Source organism: Pongo pygmaeus, chromosome 15, assembly GCF_028885625.2.
Source record: "Pongo pygmaeus isolate AG05252 chromosome 15, NHGRI_mPonPyg2-v2.0_pri, whole genome shotgun sequence".
Taxonomy (NCBI): Eukaryota; Metazoa; Chordata; class Mammalia; order Primates; family Hominidae; genus Pongo; species Pongo pygmaeus.
The window spans coordinates 70,500,886-70,519,561 of record NC_072388.2 but is presented as its reverse complement, the minus strand read 5'-3'; the positions used below and the strand labels follow the sequence as shown (position 1 = coordinate 70,519,561).

The 18,676-nt window shown below is 38.3% G+C and overlaps 1 protein-coding gene across 31 annotated transcripts in view; it reads right to left on the bottom strand.

Annotated features, from left to right (window-relative positions):
- The window catches only part of SIPA1L1 (signal induced proliferation associated 1 like 1), a 412,571-nt gene that overhangs the window by 149,767 nt on the left and 244,128 nt on the right, over positions 1-18,676 (bottom strand). For 29 of the 31 annotated variants that reach the window (XM_063651761.1, XM_063651777.1, XM_054448754.2 and 26 more), the window contains one exon: positions 7,450-9,249. In XM_063651761.1, coding sequence (XP_063507831.1) covers positions 7,450-8,947 — 1,498 coding nt within the window. In that variant the 5' untranslated portion in view covers positions 8,948-9,249. Of the gene's footprint in view, positions 1-7,449; positions 9,250-9,890; positions 10,522-18,676 lie in introns of those variants that run through there. The other 2 variants (XM_063651773.1, XM_054448756.2) reach the window with 1 other exon arrangement.

Sequence of the window (18,676 nt, the reverse complement as noted above, 5' to 3'; positions counted from 1 at the left end):
ATAAGATGAAACTGATGAGTATAGAACAAAAATAAAAAGAAATTGAAATTACAAAAGAAAAAAAAAGGGAAGAAAAGTCCAGCGGTTCACCACCCATCAAAACAGAGTTCCAACAGAGGAAGCAAAGAGATTGTAGAAGACTTTTTATAAAACCTCTGTTTAATAGCTTCCCATTCATCTTAACTGCACTAATTGGAGGCTATAAATACCATGAAGGCAGAGGTGTATCTCTATTTGTTCTCCTCTAGACACTGTATCTGGCACAAAATAGATGCTAAATATTATTTGAATGCCTGAACAAATGGATAAATGAGTGAATAAATGTGCAGTTATTTTAATTTTTAAAACTACTTTAAAAAAATGAAGGTACTCTTGACAATAGTAAATTGGATAATGCATTTTTGTATGTTGGTGCAACACTCTGATTTCCCTTCTAGAAAGAACCTGCAACCAGTTCGGTCACAAGAAACAGGATTAGTTAAAAGACTCTGGATGCAGTGCCTTCAAATCTACTACAATTTTTGAGCTGGGCCCCACTCTTCCTGGGCAGCCCCTAGTCAACAGCTGAGCATGCTGGAGTAACAGGACCTGGCTATTACTCCCCAACAAGGAGTAATGCTCTAGTAATGCTTCTCTAATGCTCATTTTTGACCCTTTGCATTGACTGACACTTTGTTAGATCTGCATCATGGTCTGAGGCTCTCTCTGCCTAATCTTCCTTTGTCTCCTCTTTCCTTTGAAGGACTGAAGGCTTTCTCTGCGAAATTATCTTTCACAGACCTAAGTTACTCTCATCCAAGCCCCTAACCACTTGCAGTCCTGTATAGTCTCAGCATCTGCCTCTCGGATGACCCACATGTTTGCTACATGATTAAATAAAGGACTATCTGGCAAAGACAAGAGGTTAGATTTTGAGTAGGGTAGACTATAAAGGGACTAAGAAACCTAGAATTTGGGTAAGAAGCATGAGGCCCTGAAGTTACATAAAGAATTGGGAATAGGACATAAGGAACAGAAGTTACCTGCAATTTGAAGGTAGACTAGAGATCGTAGGTTGAACACAATGAAGATAAAGGAGGCATCAAAGAAGCTTTAATTTACAGAAGGAGAGCAATGATGAGGAGGGGAAAAAATGGTGAACTCCAAATCTCTCTGCACATGGGTTACAGATGCCAAAGAGATAGCCATCTGGGTAGAGGCAGATTAACAGCTGGTGAGAAATGCAGCTGGAACCAAGGAGAAAGCCTGGGGACAGAGGCGTTTTATTTGGATATAAATGTAGGCTAATCATCTTTTTCCAAAAAGAATTGAGGTCATTAATGATACAGGATATATATAAATCATGCTAATGAAACAGAATAGGAAAATAAAAGATGAAAGTGGAAACAGATGTGTTAATAATCAAAGTTGTATAGTTGAGCATCTAATTTGGTTCTGGGAGTTGAAGTAAAACAAGAGATACAGTGAAACAAAACACACACACAAAATACCTATCATCAGAAAGGCAGGCATTTGGTAGCTACCAGTTTCAACTTCTGGCATCAAATTCTAAAATAAATTTTTCACGTGAACTTTCTAAAGGGGCTGATGAATGACACAATGAAAATGTCTTCATCACCAGCTTTACTGCAAAACAAACTCTTTTTATATGACTGGCTCTTAAAAAGTTGACCTTTAATAAAGTCAAGTGTTGAACTGGTGTGGTCTTTGATGGCCTATCTTGATTTTAAAATAAAACACATGTAGGAGCAGTTGAAGCCCACGCCCTTTTAAGCAGCTTCCAAAAACCTCTGGCTTGAGAGGCTCAGGCACTGTGAAAGCCTTCCAGATCAGGGTGCAGCTGAGCCACGCTGGGACTTCGAGATCACAGTGAAGAAAGGAGAGGACCTCTGCTTTCCAAGGAGCAAACACACAAAACCACAATACCTACTAGCTTTCTTGCTTCTGGAAGCCCTGAGCAGATAAAAGGACAGCAGCAAAACACACTCCTAGGTTAGCTTCTCAGGAAGGCATTTAGTGCCTCAAATCTCCCTGTGAGGGAATACATAGAGAGCCACCTTCGAATGAATTACATAGATTATATATAAATAGAGTGTTTAAAAATGAAACTACATTGAAAAATACTTCAATAAAAAAATGAAAGGCAAGGGCATTAAAACAATTAATTATTACATATGTATAAAAACTTTCACCATTCAATTCATTTTGGCAGAAAATAACTGCTAAATTCAACAGTGTAGAACACAACATGGTTCAGCAGAACAGACTTATTGACCTTGGAGTTTACCATTTATCTGAAATCTAAAACTGTCCACATCAAAAAACTAGAAGTAGAATAATTATATTTAAAGAACACCGAATTGTAAGGCATTCTATGGTACTTTTCTCAAGCCTAATATTTACATAGCAGAAGGATTTTTTAAAAAGCAAAAAAAAAAAAAACTGAATAAACAAAATAAGCACATATTTTTAGAAATATACTTAGCTAATCATATTCCCTGATGTTCTATATGCACTAAAAATAATCCACTAAATTTTCTAACAGCTATTTAATGATGCTTATTTGACAGACTGGAACTTGAAGAACAGCTCTTGATAGCAAAATTGAGAGTATATGAGAGTGCTAAAGCTGTAACTTCAGTACAAATCAAGATAAATGTGGTATTCTAAAGAAACTATGTTAAAGATGGCTGATTACAAGAGGGTGAGAGGTAAAGACAGAAAACAGCAACTTAAATGTGCTTTGTCTCCTCTATCACTGTTCAACCTGATTTGTGTGTGTTTTGGAATGGAGGAGGAGGAGGAGGAAGGTGAACAGTAAGAACAATCAAATCTGGTGGCTTACAGTTATCCAAAGAATATTTAGGTGCATAAGCATTAGTCTCCCCTCTTTTAAGGAATGGGAAAATATTCTTAGATGCGCTTCAGACCACATATTGTGTTTCTCCTGGGCAGTGTGCAGTAGAGGGAGGCCCTTCCCTATCACAGCATCTTCAGTAACTTGACTTTGAGAGTAACACTCCACCTACCATGAAGATAAGCCTATCAACACTGTTGATCAGTGAAGCAACAAATGCCACTGCCAAGAGCCCATGGGCTCCTCTGTCTTCATTAATGCATTCCTCTGTATAGGATTCAAGGAGAACATACTTCATACACAATTATACACTCGGTGCAAAATTGAAGAAGTCCTGTGGGGCCACAGAAACCAAGATGAGTAATGGCTTGGAAAGGGTCTCCTCCTCAACAAGCTATGCAGGATATAGGCAACATTATAATTATTCTATAACTTAGTATTTTCCACTTATAAATTTCCTTAGTACTCTGATCATGGTGACTATCTAAATGAAAACACAAGGCCAGGCACGGTGGCTCACGCTTGTAATACCAGCACTTTGGGAGGCCGAGGCAGGCAGATCACTTAAGGCCAGGAGTTTGAGACCAGCCTTGCCAACATGGTGAAACCCCATCTCTACTAAAAATACAAAAATTAGCTGGGCACAGTGCTGCACACCTGTATTCCCAGCTACCTGGGAGGCTGAGGCACGAGAATCGCTTGAATCCAGGAGGCAAAGATTGCAGTGAGCCGAGATCATGCCACTGCACTCCAGCCTAGGTGACAGAGCGAGACTCTGTCTCAAAAAATAAATAAATAAATAAATAAATAACACAAAACATATACATACTCAAAGGAAGAAAAGTAATTCAGGTTAACCTGAATGCAGCCCTACTGCCTAGTCTGTGCCTCCCTAAGGAAGATGTGCCTGTATCACTTGGACTTCTATCACCAGGACAGATCCACCTTGAGGTCCAATGGGCATTAAGTGAGGAACTCAATAAAGTACAAAGAAGTAACACGATAAATGTTAGCTATATTATTACTGTCATTTAATCCTGGGTCTCAATATAAACATAGACTCACTAGCAAAATGGCAAAGAGAAGTGTGAATGAGAAAGGACTGGAAAGAAAAGCATCGAAGGCATGTTGCTTATTTTACTAAATACAAACAATGGGATTCCTCTATTGATCCAGCATTTTTCCAGCAATGGACCTGGCTTCTATGTTGGACTAAAATATCCTCTGAAGTCTAAATTTGTAAAATAATGTTTGTGAAAACAATGTAATAATAAAAAGTGATTATAGCTTCATCAGCCAAATATGATTAATTTTTACATATAATATCAGCTGTATAGCATACTTTAGTAAAGTACTTCCCCTCCACCCCCTCCCCACCTGAGACTTAGCCACAGTGAAGTCAGGAATGCATTAGGCAGCCAAATGGAAACTACCCGGTGATAAGAGGCTGAGTGACAGCCAGGTCAGCAGTGCCACACCTTGGTGCTAGAGGATAAATTACATCTGACACTGATGTACTCCTTCAACAAGAAGACTTGCTTTAAGGTTCTGATTAGGAAAAATGAGTTAGTCTGCTAATTTCAGTGAATCAAAGTTGTCTATTATAAGACAGAGTTGTTTGTTTAGATATGTTTTATACTACATAAAAGTATAAATAACAATTTTTAAAATGTACAGTTTATACTTCACAGAGCTTAATTTCTGCTCCAAATTTTGTTATCCAGAGCCACTATTTGTGGTATATTATCATACTGTAACAAACTGCCTGTCTGACTTGAAAATTCTAAGTTGTGTGGCCCAAGAAAAGCTCTTACAGTAAGCGCTCTGTGTAACTGACTTCCACTGAACAACTTCCCGGATTAACCACTGCTCATCATTTCCCTGCAAACCATGCTGACGAATACCCAATGGCACTAGCAATCTAGTGGGTGATCCCTAGTGCCATACATACTTTCTGTTCCCGCCAGCTGGACCTCATGCTGACAAAAAGTGGGCTGTTTATACCAACTGACTTGCTATTTTAATTATGAAATTTAATTATGAAAGCTGATGAAATATGAGTACAAAAGATAAATGTTGTTCCTATTAAAAACTAAGGCTTTATACAAACTTAATAAAGGCAAGTCATTAAAGAGAAAGCTGTTGGATTAAATGTGGGCAGGACAGCTACGAAAAAATGAGAAAAAAATTATGAAATCTAAGATTTTGTACTCAGATTATGTTGTTAGTCTCTATGTTTTTATTCTTATGGTTTAGCCTATTAACACAATGAAGAATTTAAAAGAGTTGAATCATTGTCAAAGAAAAGCCCTTGGCCTCACAAGAGTTTGGCAAACATATTCTTATATGTGTTAATGATAATAAAACAGTTTGAATGTATACTTTTTAACAATTCCCTGCTTGAGTTGATATTTTCAATTCACTAGTTCCAATGATGCTCAGTAAGAGGGTATTTTCCATGCTTCAAATTAGTAACTACTGGCTTAGTGGCCATTAGATTTATGAGGTTATTATGAACAAACAGGATTAATCTGGAATCTAAGCATTCACATTTTTATTCCAGACTTTTGAAAGATAAAATACTTTAAGATTCTCCATCTCTTTAACCTAGCAGAGATCAGAGAACAGTGATTAAGAACATGACTCTGTTCAGACAGCCTGGATCCAACATTTACTAGCTCCATGAGAGCCTATCACTTAAGCCCCAGTTTTCTCAACTGGAAAATAAGGTTAACAATAGTACCTACCTTCCTGGGCATCAAAAGATTGAAATGAGAAAATGTGGCATAGCAAATGCCTAGTACAGTGCCTGGTACACAATAAGTACCCAAAGTGTTCATTATTATAATAATGTTATTATACTGCCTAATAGGAAAAATGTACCCATTATTACATAAATTAGATTATAACTAATATGTTTCAGTGTCAGTTTTGGGTGGAGGCCATTTTGCCTCCACCTAGCGACAGCTCAGACACACCTGCAGAAAATTTGCACAGGTACAGTAAAGCAGGGGTTCTCAGCTAGGGGTTAGTTTACCTCCTAAGAGACATTTGGCAATGCCTGAAGACATTTTAGGCTGTCACAACTAGAGGGAGGAGGAAAACCTACCGGCATTAATAGTGTGGAAGCCAGGGATGCTGCTAAGCATCCTACATCCTACAATACACAGGAGAGCCCCTACTCCACCCCACCCCAACAAAGAATCATCTCACCCCCAAATGCCAAGTTGGCAAGAATGAGAAACCCTGTACCTTAAAGGACAGTGTAACAGAGATGTAATTTCTAAAATATAAACTTCAGAAAATTATTCTGAGGAGATAAATGTTTAAAAATGACATCAGGGTATGCAATACAATATTGATTCCAAGACCCACGCTATAGATATGTAGGAATGAGACATGGATATTTAGTCACGAGACAAGATTGTTTCCGTCAACAAGCCTTCTGGAATGGGATCTATCATGTAATAATATTAAGATATGCTTTATTCTAAAGCAATTGTTATAAAGCTATAAGTACTATATTTGAAACTAAACTTCACTCAAAAGAATAATTTTAAGTACCATTCAAAACCCCAAAACAGTGGAAATCAAAACACTGCAGGAGTAGTTTGCAGACAGGGAGCTTCTCGCCACAGGCCTCTTCACTTGGCTACAGAGATGACTGATCTAGCTAATGGAACACAGAGGTATATCCTTCGTAGATAAGCATCCTGTTTCCTCATTTGCCTACCTGGATGACTTAAACTCATTCCTTAATTAACGCTGCTCAAAAAGCTTGTAAGAGTTCACTTATACTACTTACTTTTCAGTAAATCACAATGGTCTTAAAAGTATGAGATAAAACTGTGAAGTATAATCTCAAATATATATGTGTATATATACGTGTGTATATGTGTGTGTGTGTGTGTATATATATATACATTTTTTTTTTTTTACTCTCCTACTCAAAGAAAAGATTAGAAAGGAAGTGGCCCTTATGTCAAAGGTACTTCTCTCTTCAGTGCCTTTCCTACTCAAAGACCTAGATTTGATTCTTGGCACTGAGACTTACTGGCTCTGTGACTTTTGTCAAATAATGTAATTTGTTTTCACAATACTTCCTGTAAATGGACAGGAATATATTATAATTCCCACCTACTGATGACAACATTGAAGCAGCAAAGAAATGATTCCTGTACTTACTGTGAAAGTGATAAAAAATGAAAGTAGCATTAAAACTGTTTTGCAATCCTTAAACAATAGCTATATTTCAAATATTTTCAACTTGGTACATTTATCCCTAAAGGTGACACAGCAAATCTACTATACAACAAAGCCTATAATTTCAACCGCTAAGTCAAAGGGGCTTTTTATTTGTAAAAGTACTATTTAACATACAAGACATTTATATATCTGAAAGGAGAAAGTAACTCAAAAAATGCAAAAAGAAATAAATTGAGCAAATGGTTATTTAGCTATTTTACCATCAAGAAAGATAAGGAAGACATGCAAATCTTATGTCACACTGCTAATAAATATCTTAATATACAGTACTTTTCTTCAGAAAGTACTGCAAAAGAAAATGTAAGAAATAAAGGATCTCTACTTACCCTTCTGGTAAAAAAATTTTCTATAATAGTATGCACCCAGATCTACGTGTTCCACGATGTATCTTTTCACTCTATCTAGGTGCAACACCAAGTTCTCCTTGGGCACTTCAAGTACTGCCACTCCTGCATTTGTGCAATGGGAACTAAGGGTAGACTCAAAGGAGGCACTTTCACATCCACTAAAGGAGCCAGAATTTGATTTTGAAAGGCTGATTTTCCTCTCCCCTTCTCCACCTATCTCATTCCGAAAATACGGACAGCTCATTACAAGCTCATTGCTTTTATCATCTCCCTGGTCCATGCTGAGGCTTCCTTTGGAATTCAGGTCCTCTGTGCTGCCCATTGGGGAGCTAAAACTGGCTGAATGAGACAGAGGTCCAGAGACCAAGGATGCCACGGCAGCTGCGGAAGCTCCAGTGGTGGTGTTTCTCCTCTTAATAACATTGTGCCTGTTCATAATTGCCTCATTCAAATCAAATAATATACTCTGGACATCATAGTGGGCAAAGCACTTTGGACATGCCCAGGGCCTGACAGAATCTTCTGATCGGTTATCTTCAAGATCTGATGACTTCCCAAGTTCTTCACCTTTGGCATTGCGCAATTTACGAAAAATAGATGAGTCTCCAGTTTCAGATTTTGAACGTCGCTTGAGTGGTTTTTCCCTTTCCTTAAAAAGCCTGAGGTTCTCTCTCTGTGAGATAGGCCCGTCTATAACATCCAAAGAGAAACCAGAACCCTTGCCACCACCAGTAATGAGAAAGTCACTGAGCTTGGTTGGAGTTGGACCTCGATCAGATTTGTCATCTTTGTAGCCCTTTAACAAATCAAAAAAGCTTTCTCCGGATGTTCCCTGTTTATCAATTGAAGATGTGCTACCATATTCCCTGTGCAGTGATGGTCCAGTCTTGTATGTAGGTGAGATACATTCATCAAAGCTATCCACATCAAGTTCACTTATGGTGATATCACTGTTGCTTCGCTGGCGTATTCTGCGAAGAGCTTTTCTGGGGGAGCTGGGGTAGGCTTCAGGCATGAGAAATCTGGAGTCCATGTTCTCCGACGGTCTTGTCTTGTTTTTCAGTGTGTTCTGTATGCTTTTCAGCATGGCTGAGTCATTGGAATTGAGGCTAACAGAACTTCCCTGACTCACAGGACTGCTTTTGGAGGACAGGCTATCAAGGCAACTTGAGGTTTCTATTTCCTGGCTTGAACGGCTAGATTCTTTTATGTTTTCCTTTCTTGGGGGCCAATCTGCAATCCTTGCCCTTACCCCCATCTTTGGGACTCCGGGGGTTGAGGTTATATGGTGAGAACCTTCACTTCGGGAGGGTCCTACAGGAGCCAAAACTGATGATCCCAAGCTGCCATTTTGGGACCGGAAGCGCCGCATGTAGAAATCATCAGTGTGGACTTTGGGGGTGCCGTCTGTGCCAACAACAGAGGCCCTGTCAGTGGCAAGAGGCCTTTCTGTCTGTGACCGTTTCAAGCTGGTCATGATGTAAAAGCAAGTAGACTTAAATCCCTGCAGCAAGGACCATCATATCTGTGTTTTAAATGTGCACTTCCCTTTTGGAGAATGGCTTCCAGAAAATACAACAGTTGCATGAGATCTTAATCTTTTTCATTTAAAAGGTTAAATGATGCTTTATTTGTAAAGCACTGAAAATTTGGAACTTCTAAACGTTATAATCCACAACAGTTTCTTTGCTTCACTTTAACAGAGGATTTTCTTTCAGAAAAAACTGAATGGAACTTGTATTACTGAGATTCTGTGGCTGCCATAATCCCATGCTTTCTCTAAAAGAGAAAAGGATAATTTGAATTAGCAGATAAATACATCTAAAAACAAACATGCAATTGTCAAAACCAGACACATGAAAATAAAAGACTCAGTAATGGATTAGGATTCACAGTCCCACAATCCATATTTTCAGTAAAACAGGTTTGAAATAAAGGAAGAAAGTAAAAACCATTTGACAAAATCCATAATTTATATTCTAAAAAAAAGACTATTAAGACTTCATCTTAATTGAACTGTTTCATAAAATGGGGGGCAGGGGGAGGGGTACATCTTGTTCTGGATATCATGGCTCCTACCCAAAGTACAGACTTTTGCTCCAATGACCTCTAAAAATGTAGAACATCATGAGCTACTATGATGACCAGAAGTTTGAGATGTAACCAAGTGAATAAGATAATTAGAGCAACACAGTTTTTTGACAAAAGTAAAAACTGAAAAATGACTTTACTGAATATGCTGCAACAATCACTTTTTAACTCCTCTATTCCAAAATCAATACACGTTTTTTGTTTCCTTACAAAGGCTTAACATAGTTGGCAAAAACAAATACAGCAGGAAAAAATAAATAAAAAGGGTTTTCCCGGAGCCATTATATCCATTAGCACTCTTTTGTATTTTCCTCTACTTTGTTACTTACCGAGACGAGGATATTGCAGAATGAATCCAGCATTCACCACCACCTCTTCCCAAGCTCTCCTTAGTTTCTTGTACTCTTAAAAGCTAGAAGTATCTCACTAATGAACAAAATGCCTGCATTTCCTTATGCAGTACAACCTACTCCACCCCATCAGTGCTAATTTATGAAGACGGCAGAAACAAAACACAGCTCTGGGTGGCCCTCTCCATATCCCCAACAGATTACAGAGAACTGTTAGCATCCTTCCAGGTGACGGGCATGGAAACGAACTTCCTCATGAGCACGTCAGGCAGGAGGCAGGAGACACAGATTCTGAGTACAAAATTCTGCATGGTTGCGTACATTCTGAAAAGAAAGGCAGAGGCTCCTTTTCCAAGACTCCACAAATTACACAAGAGGTGGCCTTTAAATTCTTGCCAAATACATGTTTGGAAAGATGCTGCTGAACCAGCACTGAGCTGACAGGGCGGCATTGTCTACAAATCACGGCTCTGACACCCGAGGACGACCCGCACTTGCTGCACTTTCCACTCAATGGTAACAAGCACTTACTTCCACGATAATTAAGCATCTCCCTAGTCGGCTTCCTGCCTCCAAGGCAGGCGCTTTCATTTCTCTTGCAGCACACAGCATCATTTTAGAAGACTCGCTGCTATTTAAAGGCTGGAACATGTAGGGGTGTTTCAAAAAAATGCATGCTGCCTGCAGAATGCAAGGCCAGGCGAGCTCTGGCTGGGCTCATGCTGGCTGGGTCTGTGGAGCCATTCAGATAAATGCCAATTGTTTTCACTAGCACTCCTCTTCACTATCTTTTGTAAAAGGCATAATAGTTTTGCACTGCTACCTAGTTAAACCTGGCTTTTGAGCTTTCTAGATACTTCTACTGTCAGACTGCTATTATTCCCTTTACATTCCAGAACTTTACATGTTCCTGTTTCAGTGATAACCCTTCAAGTGACAAAACATGCTAACTGTTGCTTCCGAGGATATCAAAGGATAGCATGTATGGCCACGGCAAAGGTTCAAGAAGTGATTCTCATAAAATGGAAGGAAAATCAATCAACTGAACCAAAATGCAAACACCTGTTCAACATCTCCCAAAAAGCTATTATTTCAATGAATACTCTACATAGCATAAATAATACTTCTAAGTCGATTCTTATAAAAATTAGATGCTTTCAACATTTCTCTCAACCTCACAGAAATCCAAATAAATCATCTTTCATTCCCCAAACATTCATTCTCTAACAGGACAACACACGAATCCCACCATGATAAAAACTCTTGCCACATTTCATATGCCTTAGAAAATACTTTACTGCAGAACTGTCTTTCCTAGGATATGTGAAGTTATTTCCATTAGAGTAGGAAACTAAAAGCTGGCAGTAAAATACAAGAAATAAAACTGACTTGGAAATGCTCAGTCTCCACCATCAGTATTTCTCTTCCAAACCATCTCATATACTTCCAATATTTTTAATGAGTTTATAAAATCTTATTTTTAAATATAAAAATTTCTTACCAATTCAAAAGAAATTTCAAGACTCCCATTACATTATACAACAACGACTCAATGTTTTCTTTTCATTTCAAAATATAAATAAGCACATGGGAGAGAGAGAAGCCATGTTTTAATGGCTTGTAAAAACTGATGAGGTTCGAGATGGGCAATTATGCTGAATAACAGATTTTTTTTTTCAGTCATAAGGACCTTCCTATGTATTTTTTTCTCCCTCTCATTTTACATCTCCCTCCCTCCCTCCCTTTTCTCATTCTTATTTATAGCATCAAAATCCTTTAGGGTACAATATAAACTTTGGGCACTGACTAGCATATATGGAAATATACATGCTTTGCACTTATTAAACTACCAGTCAAAAATAATGCTGACCATCTATGTGTATCATATGATGACATATCAATAATACCTTCACATCTATTCCTTAGGGTTGACTGAAACAGCAAACCTATGTTGACAATGATTAGCAACTCTCTTAAATATCAGCAAACCTGCTTAAGTACCAATATGTAAAAAGCAATAGAATTAAACAGAAGAGCAATACGAATTCACAGCATGTCACCTCCATCTGTTGAAAGAGCAGGCTATATAAAAATTTTCCTTATTACATGTTTAATTTTACAGCTCTAGATACTATCTAAGTCTATGGTAGATCCACGTAGCTAGAATACTAATTCCATCTAGAGGGCCCATAGTTTAGTTCAATGAGTTCAATTCAACTAGTTGAAAGTCTTTTCATCACTCAAGATCTCTCACAACCTAACCCACCATTCTTCCAGAAGAAATGCTTCCTGCTCTCTTCTAAATCACCCTCTATGTTTCTGTAGTGTCTTCAGAGCATGGACCATACATCCACCAGTCCCTCCTTCAAGGAAAGCTTCAGGTGTAGCAGGGAGACACAGACAAGTAAGAAGATGACAGGGGATGCATGGGTCATGCCTCCTTCCTATACACTTTCCATTTTGATTGTAAGCTCTTTAATAACAGGAACTGTCTCCTGCTGGGACTAGTTGTACCATAGTAGGTCAGCCATTTAGAATATCAAGTCCCTGAGAATGCTGAAAGCAGAACCTCTTATGGGATCTCTTGATTGCCAAAAATCCCTTGTCATTCTGGCTCTGTGAAGCATCTGCACTCCTGAACCCATCCTCCATCCTGAACCTCTCTTTTCTGGACCTCTGTGATAACCATGTGCTTCTTCATTTTCTCTTGCCTCTTTTTGCCCACTACTCAGTCTTTAGTTGGGGTCCACTGAAAAGCTAGTGATCGCAGGGTGGTGTCTATGGTTTATCTCTCTTGCCATTTTTCATACTTCTGGAAAGGGGTATAAAGGGTATTTCTATCAGGATGCATGTGAGCAATGAGTGTATTAGGATGAGACAGAAGCATGGGTCCACTGGAGTAATAATATCACTGTGGAAAGCAGAGTGTTGATTGGGCTGGATCACATTTGTCTGTGCAGCTGAACAAAGGCAGAATAATTAAGTTACTGGCTGGAAATCTGCATGGCAACCAGTACTCTGTCTGGTGATACTGTAGGTGCCTGCAGCTTTAAATATCATCTCTATGCTGTTACCTCCAAATATCTGGTCATGATCTTCTCCATTAAACTCCAGATAAAATAGAGGTTGGTGTTCATTTGATATCTTCTTTATTTATCTATTTTACAATGACATAACCAACAAGCAGAATAATGAAAAAAAAATTTTTTTCAAGAAATGATTAAGTGGTAAGGAAGGGAGCACAGTAATTCAAGGAATAGAATGAAAGAAATAACATTGTGCCAAGGGCATAAAGAGCAGTTTAAAGGTTACAAGAAGAAGATGTGCGAAGGGGGTGGGGTTGGGGGAACACTACAGTTCCTGTTGTGAAAGAATTACAGTGCAATATGGTAGGGTCACCAGAAAGATGTAGCATTCCTCATAAAATACTTCCACATTCCAAAATGAGATCTTCTCAGATTCTTTAAGTGGTATAGCCTAAAATACAAGGCCAGCTCTCAATGTTTCAGGGCAGTAGAAGGAACCGTGTTGATGAATAACTATTCAAATGCCCCAATAATCCAGACATATACACTTCAGAAGTATTTATGAAAATTTCCAGGCCCAGCACAGTGGCTTGGGCCTGTAATCCCAGCACTTTAGAAGGCCAAGGCAGGAGGATGGCTTGAGCCCAAGAATTTCAGACCAGCCTAGGTAACATGGTAATACCCAGGCTCTTAAACAAAAACAACAACAAAAAAAAAATAGAAATAGTTTTTGAACTTGTGTACACAGACTTAGAATGCCTGTAAATATTCTTACTTCAGAATGTAATAGAACACTGTTTAAAAACAAAAATATGACTTCCCAGTACTTGAATATTAGATGAGCTAAGATAATCAAATAAGGCAAACTATTTTCTTTACATCCCTTCTTGGCTTTCCTGAATTCCACTCACATTACATAAAAGTCGCATCTCAGACAGAAGGGATGGCTCACTCTTTCAAGTTAGCCTGAAACACATCTTAGTGCAATGTCATGGATAATTCAAGATTTATGAATCAGCGTAAAACTTTTTAGAATGGAATTTCTACCTCCTTTCATTTCTGTATTCTCCCTTCAACAAAAAGCAGGAAGAGTTGAGAAAAACAGTTGATAAATCTAGTTCCTGCTCTCTTCATGTTCACTCTCTGAAAGAGACAGCACTGATGGAAACAAAGTCGAGTCAAAAAAACTTTTGGTAAAATTAACAAAGTGAATACAAAAGTTATAGATACAAAACATGTAACATGATAAAGCTGTATTTGAATTTAGAGATAAGAAAACAACTTAAAACGTGCCTGTTTGGACAGAGGAAGGATCAAAAGGGAAAATCACATTTCCCTCCCACTCACCCTCGTAGCTAAAAAAGTTCAGTGAAGAAGGTTACGCTTCTAAGGTTTTGTTAAGCTTGAATATAGTTTGTATAGCTGAAGGTGAAGGAAAGAACACAAAAGTTTGGCAGAAAGCTTGAGGGCAGAAGAATGATAAAGAATGCTGGAACAAGTTACATGGTGGAATAATAATAATTATTATTATTACTATTTGAGACAGGGTCTTGCTCTGTCACCCAGGCTGGTGTTCAGTTATATGATCATGGCTCACTGCAGCCTTGAACTCCCAGGCTCAAGTGATCCTCCCACCTTGGCCTCTTGAGTAGCTAGGACTACAAGCATGCCTCACCATGCTTGGTTAATTTTTAAAATTTTTTGTAGAAATACGGTATTGCTATGTTGCCCAGGCTGATCTTTAACTCCTGGGTTCAAGGGATCCTACCAAAGTGCTGAGATTACAGGAGTAAGCCAGTGCACCCAACCCATGGTGGAATAATTGGTAAGTAGTAAATTGATTCAACAGCTGGCAAAATGAAGGAGAACTGAAGTACATGTCAATGTTCATCTCTTACATTTAAATATGACTAATCTCATGCAATAAGCACATAATAAAATACCAAAGACCTAAGTTGGAACAGCTTAAAGTAGGAAGGGCAAAAGGAGTAAAAGGTAGTAAGTAGAAAGGTAAAAGTGAAACAGAATTATTAGAGGAAAATAGTGTTTGAGGTGTGGTAAGTTATAATAGCACTTTAAAGGAAAACAAGCCAAAAGCTCACTAATTCATTGGGGGCATCGAGAGTTTCCATGCCTGCCCATCAGGACAGCAAGAGACCAGATGAGACCGAAGTAGTAAATGAGTGTTTTTATCATAATAATTTTATGATAAAACACAACTATCATACATTTAAAATACATTAAAAAAACTTATTCACCCAGTACTGTAAACTGAACAACTGATTATCAAATCAAATCTGGTATTAAATAACTTATTACCAAATATATCTGGGGAAAGAGGAATGTGAGAAATAGATGCCCTGGGACAACCAGTAAATATCCAGCACACGGGGTAAGTGCTTGTCTATTTTCCCAAACTATGCTCAAATTCAAGTAACCCACAAAAAAGCATTCTATAATTAAATAAGGCAGTAATACACTGTATATCACCTTGCTTAGGACATCTCGATATATGTTGGTCTATTAAAGCCTCCAAGAAATCTGCAGCCACAGTGGCTCACGCCTGTAATCCCAACACTTTGGGAGGCTAAGGTGGGAGGGTTTCTTAAGCCCAGGAGTTTGAGACCAGCCTGGGTAACATAGTGAGTTCCCATTATTTTTATTAAAAAGCAGAGAACACCACCACCACCACCACTAATTTTATTAAACTAAGAAATTTCTTAACTGATTTGACCATGGACTCACTTAAAAAAAAAAATCAAACATTTTATATCATGCATCCTATTGAACATAACTGGGGACAAACAGGCCCATATTTCAGAAGAATACAGGATAAAAAAGAAACTGAAAATACATCACAAATTTTGATATGTTATAGATAGATAGATAGGCAGGCAGGCAGGCAGACAGATTAAAAGGGCAAAGTAAGTTCACCAAAGGACTGACAATGTTTGTCTTTTGATTATGAGTAATTTCTGTTTTTTTATTTGTCTATATTTTTTATTTTCTGAAATGAACATGTGTCACCTTCATAATCAGAAACAAAACTTATAAGAAAAAAAGCCATCTTTCTGTTGCTAAAAATATAAAATATGATCTGGGAATGCAGTATGATGACCACACGTTTAAATACTAATTCTAAGATACTACACTTTGTTAAACCTCCAACCATTCAAATCACCAAAAAAGTAAAAATCCAACAGATGTCAGGTCCTTCCTGTAAGATGTTCTTGTGCTAAATCCCCTAATTAAAATGAAATCAAAGAAGGCTGTATAAAGTAGAGAGTACTAAAGATTATAAGATTAGCAGTATTTATAGGATTTGAATATTTCACATAGATGATTAACACAATTGCTTATATTTCCTCATTTACAGATGCTTTCCTTATATTTAATATTGACAAAAAAGTTCCCTTGTCCCCAGCAGCCTTCACCTTGTCCCCTCCCAAGACTGTAGTGACCTAGGAAAATCAGATGAGGGTACCTACACAGAGCACAGGTTGCCATCATTAGTTCCCCTTTCCTGGGAAGCATCTACTTTCCTATGTATATTCTGTCCTTTTCACAGTCCTCCTTCTGCAGGATTGAGGCTAAATCTGAAGAATGTCTCTATGTGGACTCACACCAACACCCTGGAGAGCTTTACTAAAGTGCTACGTGGTATCAGTGGTCAAGGAATCACACACTGGGGAAGAAGAACCTGGTAGTACTGATTTTCTCCTTTGAGGGCAGAAGAGAAAGCAATGAAGTCAGATTTACATTAGATAAGCCATGAAAATTGCCTTTGATCCCCATATAATGAACTCTGTAAAAAACGCAGCAGAGAATCTGCATCTCTAAGACAAATTTTCAGGCTGCTAACATTGGCGATTTCAGACAGTCACTGTCAGTGACACAGGGGGCCATCTCTACCCTCAAGTCTCTATTATCTAACTGGAAAAAGAAGACAAGTATGTAGGAAACGGGAGGGGGCTCAGTAGGAAGGAACACCACAAATGGCTTTATTAAGGATAGCGCAGTTTTCTTATTTGAATATTTATGTTCCAAAAAGAATTTAAGAAACTGCACTTGAAAAAACACGTTTAAATTTAGCTTAGGAAAAAAGTAGAAAGGAGCATAAGAACAATGGGTGAACATAATATCCAAACTATTATTAATCATGATTGATATCAACAGTAAGCACATTTCCCTTAGCAGATTTTGAAATACCACCCAAGAACCTAGAACGTAAGAGAAAAAAATTAAAATAACTCCACATTGCCTTAGCACGTCCTTAAATACAGACTGCAGATGGTTCCTGTGTCTGTCTGACTGTACCGTTATCTCTGAGCATAACCTCTCTCCCTCAAGGGATCTAAGACAGCAGGACTCTGTCACCCATTTCGTTTTCTCACACATGCTCATTCCTTTCCTTCAGTCCTCACCAGCACTCCAGGAGTACAGATGACCCTTGAACAACACAGGTTTGGACAGGGGGGGCCACTTATCTGTAGATCTTTTTTCAATAAATACACTAAAAAATATTTTGGAGAATTGTGACAATTTGAAAAAACTACATAGCCTAGAAATATAGAAAAAAATCAATAAAAAGTTAAGAATGTCACGAATGCAGAAAATACATGTAAGATATTAGTCTATTTTATCATTTACTACCATAGAAAATACATAAATCTACTTAAGGAGCTAAAATGTATCACAACTTATGCACAGAAAGATCATAAACGGTGTGGTCTGCAGCTGAGAGAAATGTAAACAAATGTAAAGATGTAATATTCAATCATAACTGCATACAATTAATTGTAATACATGCTGTACTCCTAAAATAATTTCATAGCCATATCCTGCTGCTATTGTGGTGAGCTCAAGTATTACAATTCTCTGATTAAAAACTAATCCTCTCCAGGTGAGCAGTTCCTCTCTCTGACAAACTTCATGTCAGAGTAAAAAGTGACCTCTCGTGGTTCTGGTGTGTTTTTCACACTTAGTAAAATACGTTAACCCCAAATAACACCATGGGACCCATATGAAGTCCCACTAGTGATGCTAAAAGTGCTCCCAAGAAGCAAAGTCAGGATTTTATAAGGAAGAGTTGGATTGTTTGATCTGTACCATGGACTGAAGTCTGCAGCTGCAGTTGCCTGCCACATCAGACAGGTGAAGTAAATTTACAGTACCGACAAACACAGTAAAGTACTGCAAATGTATCTTCCTGATGATTTTCTTAATAACATTTTCTCTTCATTAGTTTACTTACTGTAAGAACACACTATATAATACATGTAACATAGAAACGTGTTCATTCACTGTTCATGTTATCAGTAAGGCTCCTGGTCAACAGTAGGCTATTAGTCAAGTTCTGGGGGAATCAAAAGTTATACTCAAATATTCAACTGCATGCAGGGTGGGAGTTTTGGTGCCACAATCACTGCATTATTTAAGGGTTAACTGTACCTCCATTTTACGAAGGAAGAAAGAGCATAGAGAGGTAAAGGAGTGGCCAGGCCAGGTGCAGCGGCTCACAACTGTAATCCCAGCACTTTGGGAGGCTGAGGAGGGAGGATCGCTTGAGCTCAGGAGCTTGAGACCAGCATGGACAACAAAGCAAGACCTTGTCTCTACGAAAAAATAAAAAATAAAAAGTCCGGGAGCAGTGGCTCACGCCTGTAATCCCAGCACTTTGGGAGGCCAAGGTGGGCAGATCATGAGGTCAGGAGTTCAAGATCAGCCTGGCCCACATGG